General features: G+C 37.9%; 1 protein-coding gene across 1 annotated transcript in view; it reads left to right on the top strand.

Annotated features, from left to right (window-relative positions):
• The window catches only part of CCDC14 (coiled-coil domain containing 14), a 60,743-nt gene that overhangs the window by 6,272 nt on the left and 27,253 nt on the right, over positions 1 to 27,218 (top strand). Inside the window, exons 2-9 of the mRNA XM_042782121.1 lie at positions 4,759 to 4,814; positions 5,313 to 5,385; positions 5,933 to 6,002; positions 6,094 to 6,219; positions 17,169 to 17,408; positions 17,519 to 17,613; positions 18,549 to 19,059; positions 21,577 to 21,718. Coding sequence (XP_042638055.1) covers positions 4,759 to 4,814; positions 5,313 to 5,385; positions 5,933 to 6,002; positions 6,094 to 6,219; positions 17,169 to 17,408; positions 17,519 to 17,613; positions 18,549 to 19,059; positions 21,577 to 21,718 — 1,313 coding nt within the window. The remainder of the gene's footprint in view (positions 1 to 4,758; positions 4,815 to 5,312; positions 5,386 to 5,932; positions 6,003 to 6,093; positions 6,220 to 17,168; positions 17,409 to 17,518; positions 17,614 to 18,548; positions 19,060 to 21,576; positions 21,719 to 27,218) is intronic.

Genomic DNA, 27,218 nt, shown 5'->3' with positions numbered 1-27,218 from the left:
CCTTGAGTGAAGAGTAGCTAAAGCAAGTGGAAAAAATGACAAGATAAAAGAGCTGAACAGAAGATTTCAAAGAGCAACTTGAGCAGACAGACCCAATTATTATAATGAAATGTACAAAGACCTGGAGTTAGAAAACCAAAAGGGAAGAACATGCTTGGCATTTCTCAAGCTGAAAGAACTGAGGAAAAAAATTGAAGCCTCGTGTTGCAAGATTGAAGGATTCTATGGGCAAAATATTGAATGATGCAGGAAGCATCAAAAGAAGCTGGAAGGAGTACATTGAGTCAGTATACCAAAAAGAACTGGTTGGTATTCATCCATTTCAGGAGGTAGCATATGTACCTTTTGTGGTATTCTTGCCAAAAATGCAGGACCTGAATCTAAGGAGGAAACATAAAGAAATCTAAATGTCCAGAAAGACATTCTGCAAAACAACTAGACTGACTTGTTTCCTTCAAATTGGGAGCTCTGGTGGTGTAGTGCCTAAGACATTTGACTGCTAACTGGCGGTTCAAACCCACCAGCCACTCTTCGGAAGAAAGGTTGGGCAATCTAATTCCGTAGTGATACCACCTCGGAAACCCAAGAAAGGGTCGCTATGAATCAGATTTGACTCGATGGCAGTGATTTTGTCAAGGTAATAAAAGACAGTGAATGACAGCCTGAAGAACTGTTCCAGATTAAAGGAGACTAGAGAGATATGACAATTCTATGTGATCCTAGATTAGATGTGGGTCAGAATTTTTTTCCTGAAAAAGACAGTATTGGGATAATTGGCAAAATTTGAATAAGGTCTATAGCTCAGATTATAGTCCTGTATCAGTGTTTATTTCCTGAATTTGCTAATTTTGGCTATATAAGAGAATGTCCTTGCTTTTAGGGAATATTTAGGAGTATAGAATTTTATATCTAATTTATGTTAAAATTGTTCAGAAAAAAAAATACTGTATATATTGAGAGAAAATGTAAAATGTCAACAACTGGAGATTGTGGGTGAAGACTGTGCAGGACTTCTTTTCTATTATTTCAAAATAAAAAATTATTTGTAAAGAAAAGAAATTGGAAGGAAATGTACTAATATGATAGTAGTTACTGTTTCAGAGTGCTTTTATCCGGTGCTATTCTTTTCTAGATTTTATACAAAGTAACCTTTTCTGTTTTTTGGAGAAATACAATATATAATCTTATAATTATACCATGTACTTAGCATATTTTTTTTCTTTAATTTTGAAGACAATAATTGTGTTAGTTGTTTTTGGACTTGGTCCAGGGTATAGCAGTAGCACAATTTGGATTTTTATTATGATTCCACCAGTGTACCAACATAGATATACCAAAGGAAAAGACCCTAAGAGTGTGATGCAGAGACAAGTAGAGCTACATTACATGGGGTCTTGTTTCCCAAGATGTTGGTTGTTACTGTGGCCTTCATGACCCTCTATCATATTCCAAATTGTTTCAAGGAGAAGTATAATGCTATCCATTATTTTAAAATCCATTCTCAGTAGCATTTTAGGAGGAAGTACATTTCATATCAACTACTTGTCTGTCAGTTTGGCATACTTTGGTGGCTTGTGTGTTGCTGTGAGTCTGGAAGCTATGTCACTCATATTTCAAATACCGGCTAGGTCACCCATGGTGGACAGGTTTCACTGGTGCTTCCAGACTAAGAGTCTGGGAAGAAGGACGGGGCCAACATTTGTGAAAAAACTGGCCCTGAAAACCTTATGAATAGTAATGAAACACTGATTTATTACTGGAAAACTTTACGAATAGCAGTGAAACACTGTCTGATATAGTGCCAGAAGAGGAGCCCCTCAGATTGGTGGTTGTTGTTAATATGCCACTGGGTCAGACCTGATTCACAGTGACCCCTCTTTGGGTTTCAGAGGCAGTATCACTATGGACATAGATTGCCTAACCTTCGTTCCAAGGAGTGGCTGGTGAGTTTGAACTGCCAGCCTTCTGGTTAGCAGTCAAGTGTGATTGGAAGGCACTCAAAATACAACTGGGGAAGAACTGCCTCCTCAAAGGAGAATCGACCTTAATCATGGATGGAGTAAAGCTTTCGAGACCTTCATTTGCTGATTGGGCACAACTCAAAATGGGAAGAAATAGCTGCAAACATTAAAAATCAGTATGTGGAATGTATGAAGTATGAATCTAGGAAAATTGGAAATTGTCAAAATGAAATGGAGCACATAAAGATAGCTATTCTTGGCATTAGTGAGCTGAAATATACTGGTTTGGCCATTTTGAACCAGACAGTCATATGATCTATTATACTGGGAATGACAAATTGAAGAATGGCATTGATTCATCATCACAAAGAACATTTAAAGATCTATCCTGAACTTCAGTGTTGTCAGTGATAGGAAAATATCCATATGCCTACAAGGAAGATCAGTTGATACTACTCAAATTTATGCACCAATCACTAAAGCCAAAGATGAAGAAATTGAAGATTTTTACTAACTTTTGCTGTCTGAAATTGACCAAACATGAAATCAAGATGCATTGATCATTATTGGTGATTGGAATGCAAAAGTTGGAAATGAAGAAGCATCAGTAGTTGGAAAATATTGCCAGAGATCCCATGATAGAATTTTGTAAGACCAACTTATTGTAAATACCTTTTTTCAATAACAAAAACTGTGACTGTACATGTGGACCTTGCCAGATGAAATACACAGGAATCAAATAGACTACCTCTGTGGAAAGAGGTGATGGAGCAGCCCAATATCAATCAAAATAAGGTCAAGATCTGATTGTGGAACAGACCATCAATTGCTCATATGCGAGTTTAAGTTGAAGCTGAAGAAAATTAAGTATGACCTTGATTATATACTACCTGAATCTAGAGGTCATCTGAAGAAGAGGTTTGTCACGTTGAATACCAATGACTGAAGACCAGATGAGTTGTGGGATGATATCAAGAACATATATGAAGGAAGCAAAAGGTCATTAAAAAGACAGAGAAGGAGGAAAAGACCAAAATGGGTGTCAAAGAGACTCTGACACTTGCTTTTGAATGGAGAGTAGCTAAAGCAAATGGAAGAAGAATGAAGTAAAACAGCTGAACAGAAGATTTCAAAAGGCAGCTCCAGAAGACAAAGTATTATAATGAAATGTGCAAGGACTTCATCTCACCTACTTTGGTCATGTTGTCAGAAACGACCAGTCTCTGGAGAGGATTATCATGCTTGGTTGAGGGTCAGCGGAAAAGGGGAAGACCCTCAACAAGGTCGATTGATACAGTGGCTGCAATGATGGGCTCAAGCATAGCAAAGGTTGTGAGGATAGTGCAGGACCAGGCCATGTTTTATTCAGTTGTACATAGGGTTACTGTGAGTCAGAGCTGACTCGATGGCGCCTAATAAGAACAGCAACACATTTCATGTATTTAAGCAAACAGTAGTGTTATATAACTCCAGAAAGTTTGGTAGTTATTGCTCAAAGTTCTCTTTGGATGAAATCTGTAAACATGTCAAGAAAAATTGTAAACAAAACTATAAAACAAAACAGTGATAATATCTGGAGAGTGAAACAAGGAGGGTGAATTAGAGACTTTAACTCACGACTTTTTAACATTGTAATCTGAATAGAGTTATATATATCTGGTTTAAAATTATTAATATATGACAAGATATAATGTGAAAAGTCTCCATTCTTGCCTTGTCGCCCTCCCCAAGAAAAGTTGTGGTGCAGTTAATTGCTAATCATGATGACTCCATGTGTGTCAGAACCATGCCCTGTAGGGATTTCAAGGCTGGTTCCTTTTAGAAGTAGATCTCTAAACTTCTCTTCTGAGGTGCCTCAGGGTAGATTTGAACCACTAACCATTTGGTTAGTAGCTGAGTGCTTAACCGTGTGCATCACTTAAGGCTGTAAATCTTTACAGAGCAGACTGCCTCATATTCTCCCATGGAGTGGCTGGTAGGTTCAAACTGCCAACCTTTAGGTTAGCAGCCCAGTGCTTTAACCACTGTTCCACCCAGGGACTCAATTTCCATTTCCAGAGATAACCACTTTGTCTGTTTCTTGAGTAACTCCGAGAAAAAATGAATGCATATAAAAGCAAATACATATTTTTTTTCCTTTTTTCTATGTAAAAGGTAGCCCACATATTACTTACAAAAGATTTTTTGAAAAATTGCTATGTAAGTTTAAGAAGAAAGATTAAGAGAAAGAAATGTGGGTCAGAGGAATGGTAGTTCCATGTACTGGCCTTTTCAGTTATCCAAATAACTTGGATAAATAGATTAAGAGTTAGAAACTTTGGCCTGTACATTGAAGAAACTTGTATGTTTTGAAGAATTTAGGGAATGTGGAAATTGTTTACAGATTGAGTATCGTCCAAACTTAACTGTAGTATTTACTTGTACCTAAAATAATCTCAATTTCTTCAGCTTAAATAGATGCAGAGCAAAAATATGTGTTACTTGCTTGACATTTAGAACAAGTATTTATTTTAAGAGTTAAATTGTAATTGGGAGTTTTTAAGGTGTTAAATTATGGTAGCTGCAACAATGGGCTCACCCATAGCAATAGTTAAGAGGATGGTGTAAGCAAGACAGGATAGCACACGATGGGGCAGTGTTTCGTTCTGTTGCATGTGGTATTGCTGAGTCAGAGGTGACTTGGCACCTAACAACAACAACAACATCACAATTATAAACAATGAATAACATTTTGTCAAGACACCTTATTGAAAATAAAAATATCTATATGTTTACTATAATGTGTATTATGTCATAGGTATTGTCTTCAAGAAGACACACTGGACCCGTTAAATTAACAAATGGAAAAAAAGGGTAAGTACTTAAAGAAGTTTACAACTTAAGGAAATTTCAAGGTTTTTTTAGGTCTCTGCGCTAGACCACATTTTGCCTCCCTCCAAAACTAGGTGGACCTCGACCTTCACAATTTTGGAGAGGAAACTTTCACATCTACTCATGTTAATCATTTTAAGGTTTAACAGTCTTTACAATCTTTATATAAATCTGTTCTTGTCCAACCTTTGCTAGAAAGAATAGACTACTTACTAATATATTTTGGGACAAAATATATTTTTCATATTTATAAGAACATTGGGAGAGCTCTGGTAGCATAGTGGCTAAGACACTTGCCTGCTAACCAGACGGCTGGCGGTTCAAACCCACCAGCCACTCCTCGGAAGGAAGGTTGGGCAATCCTACTTCCGTAGTGATACTGCCTCGGAAACCCAAGGAGGGGTCGCTATGAGTCGGGTTTGACTTGATGACACATAACAACAACAACAACATAAGAATATTAACAAACTTGTTTTCTAGGACCCATTTAAGAAAAGTGTCACGTTTTAATGCCGATTCTGGCTATCCAATCCACTCTGATTTGGAAAATCAGGTAAGATTAAACTTAATACATCCAATACACATTATTTCAGTTTGTCTTCAGGTAAAAACTAAAAAAGGGAAATAAAATGCACAAGTAAAGTACTAGTTAGCTTAAGAAAGTGGATAGTGGTAGTGGTACAATTCTCACTGACCTTGCAGGAGACCAAGGTTCGGTTCCCAGCCAATGTACCTCAAGCACAAGTACCACCTGTCTATCAGGGTGGCTTGTGCATTGGTATGATGCTAAACAGTTTTAACAAAGCTTCCAGACTAAGACAGACTAGGAAGAAAGGCCTGGCAACCTATTTCCAAAAATTAGCCAGTGAAAACGCTATGGATCACCACTGTGTAAGCCCTTTGTACGTGGGGTTGCCGTGAGTCAGGGTGAATTGACAGCATCTAACAACAAGTAACTCTGAGGCTTACTATTTTAAAACATGTTTTCTACCAATAATTGTTCTAAATAAAGAAATTTCAAAGCAGTGTAATTTTTTTTGTTGTTTTCCTACACTAAAATTTGCTGTCCAAACGTATTCTAAATGATTTTCTCATTACAGAGTGAAACCGTACAGGGGCTTGATGGTTGTGCTTCTTTACTGCGGGACATTCTGAGAAATGAAGATTCAGGTTTTATTTTTTCAATGCTTCTTTGCTGATCACCTTTTCTATATTAAGTAGTCCTTTTAATTTTAATGATCTTTTTTAAAATTGTAAATAGGTTCAGAAACAGCATATTTAGAAAATAAATATAAATCCAACTCCAGAACTTCAGAGGGCAAAAGATGTGGATCTAAAAAGAAAGGACCTGAAAATCACACTCTTCCTTCAGCTGTCTGGAAAGAAAATTGTAAGCATTTTTTTTCTCATTTATTTAAATAAAATCTGTAATTCTGGGGGTTTTGATAAAACAGGAATATACAGTTGTCTTCCAGTTAATAATGTACCGGTTATTCAAGTGTAAGACTGCATATACTTCTGCTCCTCTATTTAGCTTCTAATCTCTTTTTCAAAGTTACTTTGCTCTCTATCACTTCCCCCAAAAGATAAGAAGGAAGAGAAGCTATGTCTGGGTTTTGTAGGAGAAAAGGTTCAAACCCTAAGTGATACTTAGTGGATATTAAGAGTTCTTTTTGTTTTCTCTGCCACTTGTTTTTCAGATAATCATAGGTTGGTTGTGTCGCAAGTATACTTATAGGTACTAATTGTTTTAAAATTATTTTATATGTGTATATCCTAATAGGCTCTCACTTATTGAGCTCCACAGTTAAAATACATGGTACTTAAGAAGGGAAAATTCCAGGTTGGCTAGATGAATAAGGAAAGGGGACCTGCCATTGTGTTATGAAGGATATAGTGAAGGGTATTTACACCCTCACAGTTAATTTTGCTGACTTAACTAAGTGCAGTAATTTAACAAACAATTTAGAAAAGCACATTTTGAGTATGTTGTTGCAGGGACACCTATAGAACAATGCACCCCAAGACAGAGATAAAAAAAGTTCAGAATGAGAATTCAGATGGAGAGGAATGGGAATAGCTGATGCCACAGTTCAAGCAGCCAGAAATGTCAGCACAGGAATGCATGCTCAGGTTTAGCTTTGGCAAAGGGTGAAGTCTGGAAAGTCATCTAAGGAAACAAGGCAAAGAGGCTGACAAAATGAGGGTAGCTCGTTCATGGGTGTAGAGGTTGATGTTCTGGATGATCCTGAGTTAGAGGACAAAGGTGGGGGAATTAGTTACTTCAGTCTCCTCCCTAACCCTCCTTGGAGACCAGTAACATTTAGTCTCATATTATCTCCACCTGCACCATCCAAAGTGTTAGACATTAGCCACATGGGGCTATGAAACTAAAACTCTGGATGGATTCAAACTGCCAACATTTTGTCTAGTAACTGAGTACCTAACCTTTTATGCCAGATAGGGGCTCCTTTTTAACTCTAGAAGAAGCTCTGGTGGTGCTGTGGTTAAAGCATTGGGCTGCTAACCAAAAGGTTGGCGATTTGAACCCACTAGCACCCCTCATGGGAGAACGAAGAGGCAGTTTGCTTCCATAAAGATTTATAGCCTTGGGAACCCTAAGGGGAAGTTCTGCTGTCCTGTAAAGTCACTATGAGTCAGAATTGACTCGATGGTAATGGGTTTTTCACCTACAAATTTTATTAATTCTAAATACACATAAGCTATTTCTGAAGAAAATTTAGCATCCAAATTGCAATTGCTTTAAGTAAAGAAAAATACGCACTGGATTTAGAAGAGTTAGTGCAATAAATAGAAATATCTTAATTTTTATATTAATTACATGTTGAAACATTATTATTTTGGATAATTTAAATAGAGTATATTACGAAAATTAGTTTTGTATTTCTTTTTACTTTTTTAATGTGATCACTGGAAAATTTTAAATTACGTATGTAGCTTGCCTTATAGTTCTCTTGGACAATGAAAAAAAAATCAGGGGTCAGCAAACTATAGCCAGTTTTATTTTGTAAATAGTATTTATTTTGTTTACTTGTTTTATAAATAAAATTTTATTGGAACATAGCCATGCTCATGTGTTTACATATTTCCAATGGCTGCTTTTGTGATATAATGGCAGAGTTGCGTAATGTTGACAGAGACTTTGTGGTCTCCAAAATCTGGAGTATTTATTTACTATCTGATCTTTTTAAGAAAAAATTTACTGGTCTAAACTGTTAAGGAGCTCAGTGGTGCAGTGCCTAAGGCATCTGACTGCTAAGAGGATTGGTGGTTCAAACCCACCAGCTGCTCTGCCAAAGGAAGGTGGGGCAATTGACTTCTGTAAAGATTTACCACTTTGAGTCGGAATTGACTTGATGACTGAATTATATTTTTGTTGTTGTTGGTGGTGGTCTAAACTATTAAAGAAGAGGACTATTTATTGGGGCTCTGGTGGTGCAGTGGTTAAAGCATTTGGCTGCTAGTGAGTTCAAACCCACTAGCCACTCCATGGAAGAATGATGAAGCAGTCTGCTTCCATAAAGATTTATATTGGAAACCATATGGGGCAGTTCTACTTTGTCCTATGGGTTCTCTGTGAGTGTTAATCAACCCCATGGCAGTGAGTTTGGTTTTTTAGTTTAATATACAAATGAAGGAATAGTGGCTATTCCAGGGATCTCTGGTGGCATAGTGCCTAAGGCATTTGACTGCTAACCAGAAGGCTGGTGGTTCAAACCCACCAGCCACTCCTCGGAAGGAAGTTTGGGCAATCTACTTCTGTAGTGATACCACCTTGGAAACCCAAGGAGGGGTCGCTATGGGTCAGATCTGACTCGATGGCAGTGAGTCTGGTTTGATCTGGTTTATTCTTCTCATCTACTTTTCACGTCAAAGCAGATTATTTCTTTTCTAAAAGACTCTTCCCCAAGGTACTCTTATTTCGGATGTAGGTGGCTGACAGTGAGTGCCAGGGTAACAACTTGTTAGACCCTAATTTAACTACTTCTGACAGGGTGTTACCAACAGGAAACAAATGGCAATGCTCAAATTAGAATAATTTCAAAGGGACTCATTACCGAAGTATGAGTGGAGGCTAGAGAAAACATAAAGGATTGTGTAGTAGCCATGGACTAGTAGCAGCAGCAATAGTGCTGTCATCATCCCTAGGCCTTAAGGGATGAGGAGAGGGAGAGGTTACTGAAACCCAGACAGAGGATATTGTATAGTGTAGGCTGCCTTGAAGAGTACTGAGCTTCATTTGAGAGACATGGCCAACCTATAGTGGGGGAGGAATCAGGAATAATACTCCAACATCATGCTTTTTTCCTTCTTGGATATGCCAAGACTCCCACTGATTTGAACGCAGTGGTAACCTTTGATGTATATCAGGTCTGGGATTTGATTTTTATTTTCTTTGTATGTTATTATTAAATTAGTCTGTTACTGTGTTGTGGATGCTGGCAGAAGACACAAGTCACCTGGGTTAGAGAAAGGACTTTATTACTCGTGGCACAGCATGTATATCAGCATATTTGCTTTGGTTTCCCCTTATCAGTTTCCATGAGTGTGGTGTGATGGGCCCAGATGGATGTTGCATGTGCTATGGAGTTTTGGTTTCCGCTGAGGAACACTGAGCTTAGGGAATACATTTTTTTTTCCCCTTCAATTATGTTTTAGGTGAAGGGTTACCTGGCAGCTTAGGTTCCCATTCAACAATTTCTACACAGATTGTTTAGTGACATTGGTTACATTCTTCGTAATGTATGAACATTCTCATTATCTCTTTTCTGGTGGTTCTGTTTCCATTAATCTAATTTCCCTGCCTCCTTCCTTTCTTACCTTTGTTTTAGAGTAATTGTTGACCATTTTGTCTCATGTAGATGATTTTTTAAAGGACCATAGTACTCATGAGTGATACTCTTTATTTTGTGAACCAATCTGTTAATTTAAAAGGTAGCTTTAGGGCCTAGTTTTGGTTCAAAGTTTAAAGAGTATCTCAGGGCATAGTCTTGGGGATTCCTCCGGTATCAATGGATCCAATAAGTCTGGATTTTTTTAAGAGTTTAAGATTCTGTTCTATGTTTTCCTCCCATTGTATCAGGATCCATCTATTATGTCCCTGATCAGAATTATCGGTAGTGGTAGTTGTGTACCATCTAGTTGTGGTCTCAGGGTCAGTGAGGCCATGTATAGACCATTAGCTCTGTACATTAGTTTCCTCTTTGAATCTTTGTTTTCCCTTTTTGTCTTTTGCTCCAGACAAATAGAATCCAATAGTTGTATCTTAGATGGCCATTTGTAAGCTTGTAAGACCTCAGACACTACTCTCCAAACTAGGATGTAGAACATAAACGTTATGTAGAACATAAGGTGTCCCATGAGACTATGGTCCTAAGGCTTCAACCTTAGAAAACCAGTCCCGTGAGATATTTGGTTATGTCTAAGTATCTGTACCTGTGCCCCCTATGTGCTTTATTATATATATGAATATATATGCATATGTGTACACATATGTATATATGTGTGTGTGTGTGTGTATATACACACACACACACACACACACACATACCCCTACTCCTCACATATCAACATTTTACACTTAAAATGGTAAATCTGACTAGTTTGTGCATTAATGACATATGTCTGGCAGTAACAAACACTAAAGTACAAGGTATGTTGGCTGTGATAGTTAAAAGTTATGTGTCAACTTGGTCGGGCCATAATTCTCAGTGGCTTGGCAGTTATATAATGATAAAATCTGACAGTTATGTAATAATGTAATAATCTTCCATTTTTTGATCTGATGTGATTATCCTCTAATTTTTGTGTAATGCCAATTTTCACATAATGACCTGGGCTTTGGAACCTAAGCATGTTGATAAGTGAGTGAGTGTACCATATATATATACATACCCATACCTATGCATGGAGCTCTGGTAGCATAGTGGCTAAAAGCACTTGACTGCTAACCAGAAGGCTGGCGGTTCAAACCCACCAGCCACTCCTTGGAAGGAAGGTTGGGCAATCCTACTTCCGTAGTGATATTGCCTCGGAAACCCAAGGAGGGGTCGCTATGAGTCGGGGCCGACTCGACGGCACATAACAACAACAACAACCTATGCATATATGCCTGTGTGCGTGAGTATGTGTGTGTGTACACACACATACTCACACACACATATATGGGAGCTCTGCATATGGGACCTCTGGTAGCGTAGTGCCTAAGGCACTTGACTGCTAACCAGAAGGCTGGCAGTTCAAACCCACCAGCCACTCCTAGGAAGGAAGATGCGGCAATCTACTTCCTTAGTGATACTGCCTCAGAAACCCAAGGAGGGGTCACTATGAGTCGGGTCCAACTCAAGGGCACATAACAACAACAACAACAACAACATACCTGCACATATTTTTTTTGGTTGCTGCAAAATTATATATGCCATAGCAATTACCAAAAGGTCATTTTTTCTTGTTTACATCTTGTTGTTGTTGTTGTTAAGTGCCGTCGAGTCGTTTCCGACTCATAGTGACCCCATGCACAGCAGAACGAAACACTGCCTGATCCCACGCCAGCCCCACAATCCCTGCTATACTTGATCCCATCATCGCAGCCACCGTATCAATCCATCTCCTTGAAGGCCTCCCCCTCTTTCATCGACCCTCCACCCTACCAAGCATGACATCCTTCTCCAGGGAATGGTCCCTTCTTACCACATGACCAAAATAGGTGAGACGAAGTCTGGCCATTCTTGCTTCCAAGGAGCATTCTGGCTGCACTTCCTCCAGGACAGATCTGTTAGTTCTTTTAGCAGTCCATGGTACTTTCAGCATTCTTCGCCAGCGCCACAACTCAAAAGCATCAGCTCTTCTTCGGTCTTCCTTATTCATTGTCCAGCTCTCACATGCATACCAGGTGATTGGAAATATCATGGCTTGTGTCAGGCGCACCTTAGTCCTCAATGAGATATCCTTGCTCCTCAGCACTTGAAACAGTTCCTTCGCAGTTGACTTTCCCAATGCTACACGTCGTCTAACGTCCTGACTGCTGCTTCCGTTGGCATCGATTGTAGAACCAAGCAACGTGAATTCCTTGACAACCTCAATCTTCTCTCCATTTATTGTGATGCTGCTCATTGGTCCAGTTGTGAGGATTTTTGTTTTCTTTATGTTGAGATGTAATCCATACTGCAGACTGTATTCTTCAACCTTCATCAGTAGGTGCCTTAAGTCATCCTCACTTTCAGCAAGCAAAGTTGTATCATCTGCATATCTCAGGTTGTTAATGATTCTTCCTCCAATCCTGATACCATGTTTTTCTTCATATAGTCCAGCTTCTCGGATTATTTGCTCAGCATATAGATTGAATAAGTGTGGAGACAGAATACAACCCTGACGCACTCCCTTCTTGATTTTAAACCATGTAGTGTCCCCTTGTTCTGTTTGATGTTTACATCTTAGTGACATTATTTACTTTCATCAAGCTGTGCATACTTCACCATCATTTGGAGTTAACCTTCCCATCACCAAAAATGGCTAGTGTCTGCTATCTAGAGAGTAGATCTCCATTTTTTCCCCACCCAGACCTGTTACTCAGTGATGAACATTATTTTTTGCATATTTACCTAGTCATGTCATTTCATAAAAGTGAAAACATACTGTGGCAGTTAAGTTTGTCTGTCAACTTGGCTGGGCCTGGTTGAGTGACTGGGCAGCTGGATATGGTATTCTCCATGATGAGACTGGTAATCAACTCCATGGTGGAATCTACTGTGAGCGGCTGAGTAGCTGCCTTAGGGACGTGGTCTGCTTCCTGTTTATAAGCACAAGCCTTGGGGCACGGTCTCTAGCTTATGGCACTTTTGAACCCTGCGTGTAGTCATGTTGTTCAATAGCCTGCCATGCTGTGCTGACCTTGGGACTTTCAGTGGACTTGAATTATGGCCTGCTGTGTGTGGTTTGGTAACATCAGGACTGTGTCATTTTATTTATCGACCTTGGGCTTGTTAGCCTCACCAGCCAGTAGCTGCCTGAGTGAAGAGAGATGCCTCTAGCTTCAGTGGGCCAGGAGCAAGAGGCAGAGCTGAAGGCCAGGGTCGAGGGGCTTTCACACAGTCCCTAGAGCCTGGCACTTTAAACTTGGACTTAAGGCCTCCAAATTGTAAGAATAAACTCCTGTTTGTTTAAGGCATCCCATTTGTGGTATATTCTTATCAGAACGGCACTAGGTAACCAAAACACATACAATATATGATTTTTTGTGATTAACTTATTTAACTCAAAGTTAATGTTCCACAAGTTCATCTATGTTGTAAGATGTTTTGGGAACTCATTTTTCTTTATTGCTGAGTAGTATTCCATTCTATGTGTATACCACTCATTGCTTTTATAGCAAGCAGTAAACAAGCCTGCTCTTTGTCCTAGAGGGAAACATTATGTCATCCCTCAAAGTTGCTTCTTTCTTGGCTTACCCAGTAAGTCCTCAAAGAGCAGGAGAGACCCAAGAAGGGCTATCTTTCAACAATGCAATCCATATAGATTAGCATCCCAGGGAGAACAGGGTAGAGATGAGGAGAGGATGGATTTGGAAAATATCTGGCATTTTGGGTCTCCAGCATTAAATTCTCATTTGGATTAGAGTTAGATCAGTAGTTTAGATCATCAGTTCTGGCCTGTGATCAAGGCACAGTATTCTTATCTCTCCCTCTAGACATTGTTCATCAGAAGGAAGGACCTGCTTCCCATACAACAGTCTCCTTTTGGGTAGCAGTATTAGAAATCAGTTCTCATTGCTTTATTTGCTCCTAAGGCTGACTCATAAGGAGCAGAAACTGCCTTCCCTTTGGTTCAACTGCTCTTTGTCAGTTTACCAAACTTGGTAGCACTGTCTGCAAGATTTTGCTCTGTTATTGCCACCCTCAACAATACATAAAAATCAAGCTCAACACTTGCTCTTTTAAATATTCCCCCAAGTAAGGTAATCATAAATAGAACCTTAAGGAATTGTTTATAGCATGTTAAACAATATATTATGATATGATATAACGTGTATATCATTTTAACTTTAACATACAATATTTTGGTATTTGGTGTTATCTTTCTTCTAGAGCATCCTTATGTACTTTTTGTCTGACACCTGCCTGTTTATTGAGTGTCTATGGACAACATATAACATATAACAACATGGGGTCAAGTAAGTGTACTGTGATGTATAAGGGGAGTAAGGAGGCAGAGAAGCAGTTCCAGAAATGCACTGAACTTACTTGGCGGTGCCCCTGACATTTAAAGAAAGAAATTTTTGTTGTTGTTGTTTAAATTAGCAACTGTTGAATGCTTTGGGTATAAGACTGCTTTCAGTAAGATATGTATATATTGCTACTCTCATCTGGGGGAAGTTATCCACCACAGGCAGAATCCTTTAAGCATTGGTCATGCCCATCACAGCCAGGTTTTCTTTTACATGTTTCAAATTGTAATAGACAGTTACCATCCATGGCTCTTTCTGCATTAGATATTTGTTCTACATTTGGGTGGCAGGAATTTTCTCACCTGTCAGACAGTGCAAGGACTAGAAAAGTTTTGTGGACTGAATAAATAAATGCATCCCTTTCATGAATTCTAGTGGGTTATGAATAAATTTATCAACTGACACTAATACATATTGCCATCCTGGTTGGTTGGGTAAAATTGTCATGGAAGGTGGTTTAGTGTAATGAAACAAGAGCAAGGAAAATATATTCATTTGTATTTGTGTAGTAACAGGCTCTTTTTTTGGTGGTAGTGGTGATTTGTTTTGTTTATTTAAAAATTGTATGGTAGAAATATAAATGCAATATTTTATATTAATTTATAATATTACCTGCCTTGGATTATTAAGATAAAAAACTATCTTAAATCAAAACATTCAGCATTATCAATATAGTTTCATATGGACTGAATTAATAAGGGAGCATGGGAAGTCTTTTTAAAGCTTTGATTTTTAAGAAATTCGTTTGACATTGATCAGTTTATGTTGGATGATGACATCTGCTGGCAGAGAGGCATATAGCTCAGCTATATGGAGCTCTGGTGACGTAGTTGTTGTTGTTATGTGCTGTCGAGTCAGACTCGACTCATAGTGACCCCTCCTTGGGTTTCCGAGGCAGTATCACTACGGAAGTAGTTTGCCCCATCTTCCTTCCGAGGAGTTGCTGGTGGGTTTGAACCGCCAGCCCTCTGGTTAGTAGTCCAGTGCCTTAGGCACTACACTACCAGTGTCTAAGGTATTTAACTGCTAACCAGAATGTAAGCAGTTCAAACCCACCAGCCGCTCCATGGAAGGAAGGTGGAACAATCTACTTCTGTAAAGATTTACCACCTTGGAAACCCAATTGGGGTCACTATGAGTCAGAGTCAGCTCGGTAGCAGTGGGTTTGATTTTGATTTTAAAATAACAATAAAAATCATCTGGTTTGAGGAATTAAGTAATCTGGCCTGGGAAGTACATTCATAGGAATAGAGTGTTTCAAAAGGAACCACACTCCAAAAAGAGCAGGGGGGCAGCATCTTCTGACATCCTGTAACTTCGTAAGGGAGGACAGAATGACCATCAGCAGCCCAAGACTTATTCCTATGAGGTCACACATGCCACTACTCTCCACCTTTTTACCCACTCTGACACCAACAGTCACTCCCACGGCCCTCACGACTTCCCTGCTGCATTCCAGAATCTGCTGCAGCAGCCACACAGAACTCACAGACAATACTCGTGATTTTGGGGTTTTATTAGGGAAGTAACAGGCTACAATTCAGGTTCAGGAACACACTCAGTATACAGTTTCTCCCCTCTGCTGTGTCCTCAGAAATGCCTCTCTGACTCTTAGTTTCTTGGCCTGGCCTCTGCCCTGCATGGGCAAGTGTTAGAAAGCTCTTTCAGTTCTGCCCATAGGTACACATAGGTGCATCCTACTCTGCCAGCAAACCTCCTGTCCAAAGGCACTCAGCTTTCTCACTCCATGAGCCAGAAAGACCACTGCTCTGTCTCGTGCCTCTTGGTTCCTCAGCCCGCCATCTTAGTCGTCTCTGCTGTCTTTTTGCCAAGGAAGTCAAGTGCAGAGATCTTGGGTCGAAGGAGGCACTCTACTCCACCTCCAGCTCTTCAGTGTTGATTGCAGTGAGATCCCCTCTTCTGTCTCTAGGAGGGCTCATTTTACGTATATACCCACTTAAAATTGCTGTGCCATAGAATATGTGTATATCTATCTTCAGTAGGTACTGCCAAAAGTTATATATTTTTCTAAATTTATTTTGTACCCTGATAACCGGTGATTTATCAGACTACTCTGATTGCTATCAATAGTCCTTAGAATGCATTTCAGAAGGGAATGTTATCAGGGAAGTCCAATTCAGGTTTTGGCACTGATCTATAGAAGAGTGCTATGTAGAAAACTTTTGTTGGTTTTCATTTTCATTTCATTAATAGCAGGTTTCTATTTTGTACATAGACTAATACCAGGCTCAATGGGAGAAAATTATAATAAAGTATGAGATATGGCCAGCCTTCCTAAAGAAGCTTATAGTGAAAAGATAAGCAATATAGGGCAGTATGTAAGTGGGATATGATTTGTGTAGACAATGTGTCCTCTGTGATCACAAAGAGCTATAACTGACTGAACTGGAATGATTAGAAAAGGCTTCGTAGAAGAGTCAAGTCCCCAGCTGAGCTTTGGTAAGTGGGTCGAATTGCATTAGAAGGGATGGGTCAGCATGAGCAATGTTACAGAAAGGTGAGAGGCCTGTTGGGTGACTAAATTGGCCTGGCTAGAATAAAAAATTTCGGTTGAAGATCTTGGGAAGACAGTTGGAAAAGTAGAATTTGAAGGCCCAATGTGTAGATTAAGTCCTTTATTTTTCTTCATGATCTCTGAGCTTTGATTTTCTTTACAGCCAAAGGATCAGAATTGCTACAAAGTACTTTGTTTTTCCTGTTCCAGTATCCCCTGAGAGCATGAACCGGATCAGGGACACTGAGGGACTTTTATAGGACTTTAGAGAGAATGTAACACCATCAAGAGCTCTTCGTATCAGAATGTAATTGAAGGACAAATTCCACAAATAGCATTTAATGGAAATGTTAAAGAACAATCTTGATAACTTTTGACTGCGAAAACAATGTATTTACCTATCTGCTTTGAAAAAAACTTTGAAGTAATTTTCTTTAGGAGTCATAATGGTAAAGCTTTTCTGTGGAGTGTATTGTATTTAATCGGGCTACTTCTGAGAATCTTTTTGGTCCCTAAGATCCTATTCTAAAAATTTTTGAAGAATTATATTTCAAGAATTTTTTTCTTTCTTTCACATTATTATCTCCAGATAGTAAGAAACAGATACCTAATGAAGCTCCTGCTAGAAATGAAAGAGACTCATCAGACATAGCACAAAATCAGTCATTGCAAGATCATTATAGAATGCACTCACCCATGATATACCAAGCCCTCTGTGAGCACGTGCAGACTCAAATGTCACTGATGAATGACTTGGCTTTAAAGACCAGCGTTAATGGAATTCCCGTTATACCTTGCCATACTGTTTCTCGTTCTGGTTAGTATGAATAATGTTTCTAAAACCATGAATGTAAGCTCTAATTAAATTGCCTGGTTATTGTATAAGCAATGAGATATGAGTGATTTTTTCTTCCTCTTAACTTTTAGAATCTCAGGCAACTCCACATTCTAGTTATGGCTTACCTACCTCCACCCCAGTCCTGTCACCTCAGCGGCCACCCTGCCTTCCAGTGGTTCATTCTGTGGGTACAATTTTTGTACTATACAAGAAATTACTGGCTTGTAGAAACTATCATCTTAGTAAGGAAAACTGAATGTACTGACTGTGTCTCATTGCAATAGGATATAAAGACTATTTTTTTCAAGTTGTTTTTGTTTTTATTAGAAAAATATCTAGTTCTTAAGGATGATGGTAGGGTACAAAGTAGGGAGGGGGATCAGCAAGTATGGTGGGGCAGGATAGAGAACCAAAGAAAAAAGAAATCACCCATTCCCACCACCTAAGTACAACTTCTATTAACGTGTTAATAGAGTACTTTCCAATCATTAAATTCTCTGTGAGGTTTTGTTTTCTTATTTCTTTGATTGTTCCTATTAAGTTTGTTTTCTTTGGAAAATATAATTAAATTTTATATAGTTTTCTGTACTGCTTTTTGTCACTTAACATTTTATTGTTAGCATGTTTCTCTATTAAAATATACCTTTTGTAAATTTTTAATGAGTGGTTATTACTGTTTTTATAAGCTATAGTCTGGTATAACCACTCCCCTATGGTTAGACATTTAGGTAACAGCCAAGTTTTTACTATTATAACTTTATGTAAGTTTGTTTATGCAAAAGCTTTTTGTGTTTGAGCTTATTTTCTTATAATTTCCCAAAGTGGAAATGTTGAGCACAACTAATTTTTGATACCTTTAAACCGTCTGTGTTATTTGCAAACAATCTGTCTTAGTCACAGCCCTATAATGTACTTATACTGCAGAGTGAACTACTTAAGCTTTAAAAAACTAGAAATCTTTATTTTACTGAGGAAAAGTCCAGCTTACTCGCTGGTTGTCTGTAACTCCATCATGTAAAAAGTCATTTTCTAATATTTCTGGTTTGAGTTTATTCTGATCAATGCCTGCAGGTCAGTGCTTTTACTTTTGAAGAGTTAACTTATTTTTTCTTTCCTTAGCAAGTTCAGACTGATAGTGACAACCAGTTTGCATCAGAAGGTAAAACAGTTTTGGTGAACTCTGCTGATGTTCCAAGGAATTCCTTCAATAGCAGTCCCGGAGTTTCATGCGGCCTGCCCAGAACTGATAAATCAGCTATACCGGTGCATCAGCCGCTGGGTCTTGCTAATGGAATTCTGCCACAACAAGCAAATTCTAAGGAAGCAGACCTACTAAAATATTTCCAAGCATATATGTCTCTGTTGCATTCTCCTGGGAAAGAAGCTCATCTGGACAGTCAGACACACAAAAGCCCCACTCGATCACAGCCAGCTTTCTTGGCCACTAATAAAGAAAAATGCGCCAGGGAACACATTGGAAAAACCACAAGTGAAGATTTAAACATACATGTGCGAGAGGCGGGAACAACCAAGGATGTGCAGAAGGCAAAAAATGTGAACCAGACTACTGAAAAAATTAGAACTATAAAGTATTTGTTGGGAGAGCTCAAGTCTCTGGTAGCGGAACAAGGTAGATGACCACTTCCTGTTTTTCTGTAGCATGGTGGTATGCTAAATAGCAGTGTCATATTATTTAGCGGCATTTACATTTAGAATAATCAACATGGAGTTAGGGATAGTTTCCCTAGAGCTGTGGCTTAAGCCAATAAAGAAATGAGTTCTGCCTGTTTTATGCTTGCTTTTTATTTTTAGGTTTTAAATCCCCCCTCTACCCTCTCCCACCCTAACCCCACGGTTTTGAAATATGTTAGGGAATATCAAACATTTAGTCTTTTGCTTGCCGTGTATATATTCATTCTACTTGATCCAAAGAGACCATGAAAAGATTTGGCTAAAGAGAATTTGTAAAAATAAAATTTTAGGGGTCAGATCTGCTAAAGATGATTAAATCCCTGTAGTAGACTGCTTATTTTCCCCACTTGAAAAAGGTGCAGAGATTTTCTAACCATTACTTCTTTGGTAACCAGCTGTTATTTTGTTTAACAGATCTCACCTTGAGAAGTAGCCAAAACCTTTTATGGTTTTCAGTTTACTATTACTCTTCTCAGTTTACTTTTAGAGTTTTTTAAATTAAATCATGAAAAATGTCTTAGATGGACTTACGTGATATTTGAGCCAGGTTGTACTCATGTGTTCTCATTTCATGTATATTTTCTGAAATAATGGCTTTTTCTTGGAGTGTGTTACAGATTTGTTGTCTTGGGAAACTAATCAATTGTGGACCCACTGATTGAATAATATTTGCCAATTGACACACACAAAAAATACCAAATTCAAATGTTGCTATTGGAAAACAGCACCATTAATCTAAGTCGTTAATGTGTTAAAATTTCTGCATTTTCAGACTTTCAATTTACTAACATTCTTTTAACCAAATACTTCATCATGGTAAAAATCATAATAAAAGTAACAATAATAGCTTTCATTTGTTGAATACTTACAACGTGTCTGGCACTGTGCTAAGTGTTGTGTGTGCATTATCTCATTTAACCCTCACAGCAACCTTATAACCCACTGCTACTGAGCCAATTCCAACTCATAGTGACCCTATGGGACAGAGCAGAACTGCCCCATAGGGTTTACAAGGCTGTAAATCTTTCTTTACAGAAGCAGATTGACTCATCTTTCTCCCATGGAACAGTTGGTGGGTTTGAACTGCTAACTTTATGGTTAGTAGCTGAATGCTTTAGCCACTACACCACCAGAACTCCTTAGCAACTTTGTGAGGTACTGTTATCACCCCCATTTTACAGATGAGGAAACAGACTTGGAGAACATTATCTCATTTAACCCTATCAGCAGCCATATGAGGTACTGTTATCTTCATTTAACCATGAAGAAAACCAGACTTGAAGAATTAAGTAAATTTTTAATAGTATATTTTATTTAGCCCAATTTATCTAAAATACTAACATTTCAATATGTAATGAATATAAATGCTATTAATGAGATATTGTATGTTCATTTTTAAGATCTAAATAATTTGACTAACGTTATATTGCCAGAAAGTGGTAGAACCCAGGTCTCTGGCTCCAAAACCCATAAGCAAAACTGCTCTACACAGGGTTGATAGAACATTGCTTGGTAATCAGGCACAGTTGTATCCTGTATTCATGGATTTTGTATCAGAGTATTAAAATACCCTGTGGTATTTAATCAACTGTACTATTTATCACACAGTTAATGTTATAATCCCTAAATGTTTTCAGTTCACAGATAAAAAGGGGAGTGAGGGAACCAAAAAAAGGACAAAAGATCTCTTGTCTACCTTCCACCTATGCTTGTCACCTCCCAAAACATCCACTCCCTGCAACTAATAGCAGGAATGGTATTGCTTTTGATGCCACATCAAATGAGGTGTGGCTGGTTGTATTAAATCTAGTATTATAAAATTACATAATGAAAACTAATCTTAGCAGACCCTCACTTACTATTTTGCCAAATGAATCACTTAAGGTAAATTATTTGTTTATGCCAGAATCAAAGATTGTATTGTAAAAGTTACTACTGTAAGCAATTATAGGACTCTAATATTGCCCTGGTAGCATAGTGGCTAAGGCACTTGACTGCTAACCAGAAGTCTGGCAGTTCAAACCCACCAGCCACTCCTCGGAAGGAAGATGGGGCAATCTACTTCCATAGTGATACTGCCTAGGAAACCCAAGGAGGGGTCGCTATGAGTCCTTCCAACTCAATGGCACATAACAACAACAACAATGTTGCCCTTCAGTAAATATGAACTGGTAAGTATGTGTAAACTGGTTGCCTACTATATGAAGAAAATCAGTAATAATCCTTGATTTATGCTTAATCTTTAATTTACTGACCTTAATATCTTTAGAATTCTTCAGAGTAAGCAAATGCAGGCAGCAGGAGAGAAAAATGGGACTTATAAATAATTGGGTTGAATTTATTTATAGCAAATATGTACATATCTATAAAAATTTTATTTGTTAGTAATACATACTAATAACCTTATCCAAAAACAATTTATAATGTTTTTACTCATTTCTTCTGCTTTTTATAGGAGATTCAGAAATTCAGAGGTTGGTTACGGAAGTGGAGACATGCATATCTTTGCTTCCAGAAGTAAGTGGAAACACAAATGTTCAAGTCGAAATAGCACTGGCCATGCAACCACTAAGAAGTGAAAATGCTCAGTTACGCAGGTAGGAATTGCTCTTTAAATATTTTCATCTTCTCTGCAGAGACGTTCCATGGCCAGAACACAGGTGCCAGAAGGGATATCTTAGACTCCATAAGGAATATAGGTTTGCTGTCTTAAAGTGATTCTATTTTTCCTTCCCATTTTCTAAAGATTGCTAGCATTCTATAACTCTGCCATTCTGCACACTAGTACATATTTTCTCCTACCTCTTTTACCTCTCTTATCACTTAGTTGGTAGTATGTAGAGAGGTGAAGTACCTCAGTGCATTTGTCAAGTTAGGCTAGGCTACATTATGGAAACTCCAAAATGCCAGTGCACAGCAAATATTTACTTCTCTTCATGCCAAGACCACTGTGGGTCGACGATGGCTGTGTTTCCTCCTATGGCTTAGGATCCAGGCTCCCTCTGTCTTAATGAAGCCACTGTCTCAATATGTGTTTTGCAAGAAAAAGAGAACATGGTATGGCACACTAACTCTTACATGCCTTAGCCCAGAAGTCACAATGTCACTTCTGCTTACATTTTTTAGATTAAAACAAGGCACATGGCCCTGCCTAATATAAGGGTCTAGGACACATAATCTTCTCAGGCTTCCCATGTACATGGGAAGGAGAGGGGAACCTGAGGTGGATAAGTACTAGTAGTCTCACCATACTCAGAAACAGAAAAAGCTTCTTTAACTCTTAGATAGATATATCTTTTTCCTTTTGGCTATCATATGTTGGAATTATATTCTTCATTTGTTTAGGAAAGATATAACACAGAAATCTAATCTTAGAATATAGGAGTTATATATAGAGAGAGTTTACCTATATACTATCAATAATGCCTTTACTCTTAATGTTCCATTGGTGACCATGAAGGCCAGTGCCTATTTATTAAAATAATTTTCAGAGAATTGGAGTACATTTTCTTCTGGTCTGTAGCACTGCAATGTGAGCATGCCTTGAGAGGACATTAGAGTTTTGTAACCTGTAGACATTGTACAAGATGGGGCCTGAATAGTTTAAAGAACTTGCAAAGCAATAAATAGGATTCCTAATTGAAGAGTAGCTTAGATTTATGGGTCTGGAGCCTGAAAAGGCATGCCACCTAGTGAGATTATTTCTTTAGAGATCCTTGTTGTCGAGGTAGTGTGATATAAGATAGGGTTGCTAGGTTTAAATTGTGATAACACTTTCTTCATTTCTGACCTAAGGGATCCCTATACTAGCATTAATTTTCCAAAACTAAGAATAAATAGTAATAGTGATAATAAATAGCAAATACCACTACTAACATTTATTGAGAGTTTGTTATGTGCCAGGCACTATTGTCCTTTATATAACCAAAAAACCAAATCCACTGCCGTCAGGTCGATTCTGACTCATAGCGACACCCACTGGATTTCCAAGGTGGTAAATCTTTACGGAAGTAGATGCCCATTCTTGCTTCTGTGGAATGGCTGGTGGATTTGAACCACCAGCCTTCTGCTTAGTAGCCAGATACCTTAGGCACTTGCTACCAGAGCTCCTTGTCCTTTACATATATCATATCTTTAAATCCTTACATCAACCCTATGAGATAGGTATTATGTTATTCTCATTTACAAGTGAGGAAACCAAGGCCCAGGAAGGTTATGTAACTTGCCCAACACCCCCTGCCTATGAAATGACAGAGTCAATACTCAAACCTAGGCAGTTTGATTTTAGAGCACAGTGTTCTTAACTTTTCTACATTGCTGCTGCTAAGAAGTAGAGATTAATTTATTTATGCTTTAATATGTAGGTGTGTTTTGTGGAATAAGTAAACTAAGCCTTTGAAATAAAGAAGCATATTGTTTAAGGATAAGGCTATAAAATAATTGGTTTCTTAAATAAGCATACTGACTCTTAGTCTCAGAATATTATCTATTTTAACATTGTCATAATGTTGTTGTTGTTGTGTGCCATCGAGTCGGACCCGACTCATAGCGACCCCTCCTTGGGTTGCCAAGGCAGTATCACTACGGAAGTAGATTGCCCAACCTTTCTTCCGAGGAGTGGCTGGTGGGTTTGAACCGCCAGCCTTCTGGTTAGCAGTCAAGTGCCTTAGGCACTGTGCTAGCAGAGCTCCTATTGTCATGATGGGAAGTATCAATTATTCTTATTTTCATTCTTTGGAACAATTTCAGAACATCTTAGAATTGCCTTAGGAACTAATTTATAAGCCACTCAAGGAAATGAAACTTACTACTTTATTGTCACTGCTTGTTATTAATTTCTTAAAAATTATTAGTTTGATATCTCACCTAATTCTTGTGACTCGGCATCAGAGCTTTGTGGCTCCCTGCCTTCAGAGAACAAAGACTATATAGCATGCTATCACCATTGTTGTTTACTTGACCTTCTGTTGTTGTTATGTGCCATCGAGTCGGATCCAACTCATAGCGACCCTTCCTTGGGTTTCTGAGGTGGTATCACTATGGAAGTAGATTGCCCAACCTTCCTTCCAAGGAGTGGCTGGTGGCTTTGAACCACCAGCCTTCTGGTTACCAGTCAAGTGCCTTAGGTACTGTGCTACCAGAGCTCCTAAAAGTTGAAATTATTGAGAAATGAAGAATTTATCAGATATACTTCTTTTAGCAAAATGAGGTTTTTCATCACAAGTATGGGAATTTTTGTGCCATTTTGGTAATTTTTTTATTTGGAACAAATCATTCATAATCTCCATTACAAGTAATAATTGGAATGCATAGCCTCATTTTAAAGTGTTTTTCATCATTTTCAATTAAAAAAATATTTTATCCTGTTTGGACATTTAGGAACAACGTATTTCTTTTTAGCTGGAAAAGTGATTTTTTTAGACTTTTCTTTGAGTTTATTGCCATCTTGTGGCTTAAAAAAATAACTAGGTTCATTGTTTCGATGGCATTTTAGGCTGGGCAGTTTTTTGTTACGTATGGGACTCCTGACAAGTGCTACCCACTGCAGGTCTGAATTGCCCCCCTCCATTTTGACCACCAAAAATTCCTGCACATTCCCAGATTTTCTGGATAAGGGTTAGCGAGCTATGTACTACCTCTAGTTAAGAATCACTGAGCTAGAGAGTGCCTGAATATTGATAGGGAAAGTTAAATGATTGATGACCATTTCCTGATTTTAGATTCAGATATGAGAGCATTATGTACTTATGCAAAACAAAAAATGAAATGGGAGTGAAAGGGAGGATAATTTGAGAGATGGTAACATAATTATTCTGGGCAGAAGCTATTAGAGGAAGAATGGATTTGTTTGTTTTTTATTTTATTTTAGTTTTGAGTTAAGAGAGATAATGGGAGGGACAATAAGTTAAGATTTAGGCATGCTGAATGTGTCATTTTGAGCATCTGGGGATATGCATGGTATGTGTCTGAAGCATGGGAACAAGATTCAGGATTCAAGTATAGATGGGAGTTACTCATTTATCATTTCCTATTATTATTGAGCTTTTACTAGATCTGGCACTGTTCCAGGCACTGGAGACAGTGATAACCAAAAACAGGTGATTTGTTATCAGCATATAAATGGTATATTCATTGAGAAGGTGAGACTCTGAACATAGCCAAGGGTGAATTGTTAGGGAATAACAGCTTTTTAAAGAAAGAAGAGAGGAAGAGTAGTTTGTGAAAGAAACCTAAAAAGAAGCAGGTAGAAAAGTAGCAAGAAAACTAGGAGACACTGATGTCACAGAAGCCATGGGAGGGAAAAATTTATAGAAGGAGAGATACTTGCATAACATTCAAAATAAACTGACAAAAGAAACAAAGATGGGTCAAATATAAACATCGTAAAACAAGTCGTAGAAGAGAAAAATGAAAATATTACAAAAAGGAAAGCTGCATTAGAAACAACAAAAAATTAAGACCAAATGAACAAAATGAAATCAGAGATAGTATATTCCACGAGAACCTAAGCAATAGGAAGGCTGAATTTTGTTTTATTTGTTACTGTATCTACAGTATGAGATTAGTGCCTAGTGCTCAGTCTAATAAATGCTTATTAAGTGACTAAATGCATGGTGGATAATCTTGAAGAAATTAACATGGGAAAAGAATGACCTAAAAATTATTATACATGATACATATACAAGAGAAATGAGAGATGCAAGTTGACATAATCAATGTTTCTGGAAAAGAGAACAGAATAAATGGTCTGAAACATTACTAAAAGATATATAAATAAAGAGAAATTTACTAATCTAAAATTTTGTGTCTGCAGATTAAGAGATATACAAGGTCCCAGAAAAATGATGCAAAACAATCAATACTAAGACATATGTTGATAAAGTTACTACACCTAAAGAATAAAAATATAATAATTTTTATTAACACTCCAAAAGAAAAAAGGAAGTATCAGACTTTCACAACAATATTAGTTGCCAGAAGATAGTAGAACAGCATTTACAAACTTCTAAGGAAAAGAAAGCATACCCCAAAAATCTCATATGCAGTCCAGCTGTCCTTTTAGTAAAAAGTTAGCGGTCATATTTTCAAAGTGTGGGAACTTTGGAAAGAAATACTTAAGTTCTTCTGTTTCTTGTAAAAAAACTCTTCCATGGCAAAGTCCAGTCAATTAACAGATGAGTTCAAATAAAGAAATGGATGAGAGAAGACCAGGGAATCTATTTTTATGTAGAACAGATTAGACAGCTATGGGAATTACAGTTATAGAAAAGAATGTGTTAGTAATCTTGACAGTATAAATTCCAAACTCTTAATGTTTTGCATATCCTATTAATTGTAGTGTAGGAATTAATATCAATTTAAGTAAAAGAAAAAATATTGGTTAAAGTTGTTTGTCAGTTCTGATTAATCGTTCTTTTTACTTCATTTTATTTATTTTTATTTTGGTTAAAATCATGTAATCCTAACTTCAATATGTGATATTTTAAAATAATATTTAAATATCACCCACTTATTTAGACATTCCATTTAGGTCTTCTTTTTGCCTCTATATAAACTAGAGAAAAATGTCTGAATGTTATTCAGCAAATAATGATTATTCTTTCTATTTGACATTATCCAGAGATTCTAACTGATGCAATAAGGCCCCCAAAAGAGGAAAAACCAGTGCTATTAGAAAGGAACAAGTAAAACTATCCTATTTACAGATGACATTGTAATCTTTGTTGAAAATGTTACAGATATTACAAAAAGTTACTAGAACTAGAACTCATTTGAGTTTAGCAAGGTTGCAGGATATCCAATTAATATAAAAAATCAATTATGTTTCTGTGTACTTGTTGTTGCTGTTGTTGTTAGGTGCCGTCAAGTCGTGTCCGACTCATAGCAACCCTATGTACACAGCAGAACGAAACACCTCCTGGTCTCGTGCCAGCTCCATAATCCTTGCTATACTTGAGTCCATCGTCACAGCCAGTGTGAATCCATCTCGTTGAGGGCCTTCCCCTCTTTCATTGACCCTCCACCTTACCAAGCATGACATCCTTCTCCAGGGAATGGTCCCTTCTGACAACATGTCCAAAGTACGTGAGATGAAGT

This window comes from Orycteropus afer, unplaced genomic scaffold, assembly GCF_000298275.1.
Source record: "Orycteropus afer afer isolate SDZICR_OR568_19922 unplaced genomic scaffold, OryAfe1.0 scaffold00245, whole genome shotgun sequence".
NCBI lineage: Eukaryota > Metazoa > Chordata > Mammalia > Tubulidentata > Orycteropodidae > Orycteropus > Orycteropus afer.
Note: the sequence above shows the minus strand (reverse complement) of the source record. Positions and strands in the feature narration are given on the sequence as shown.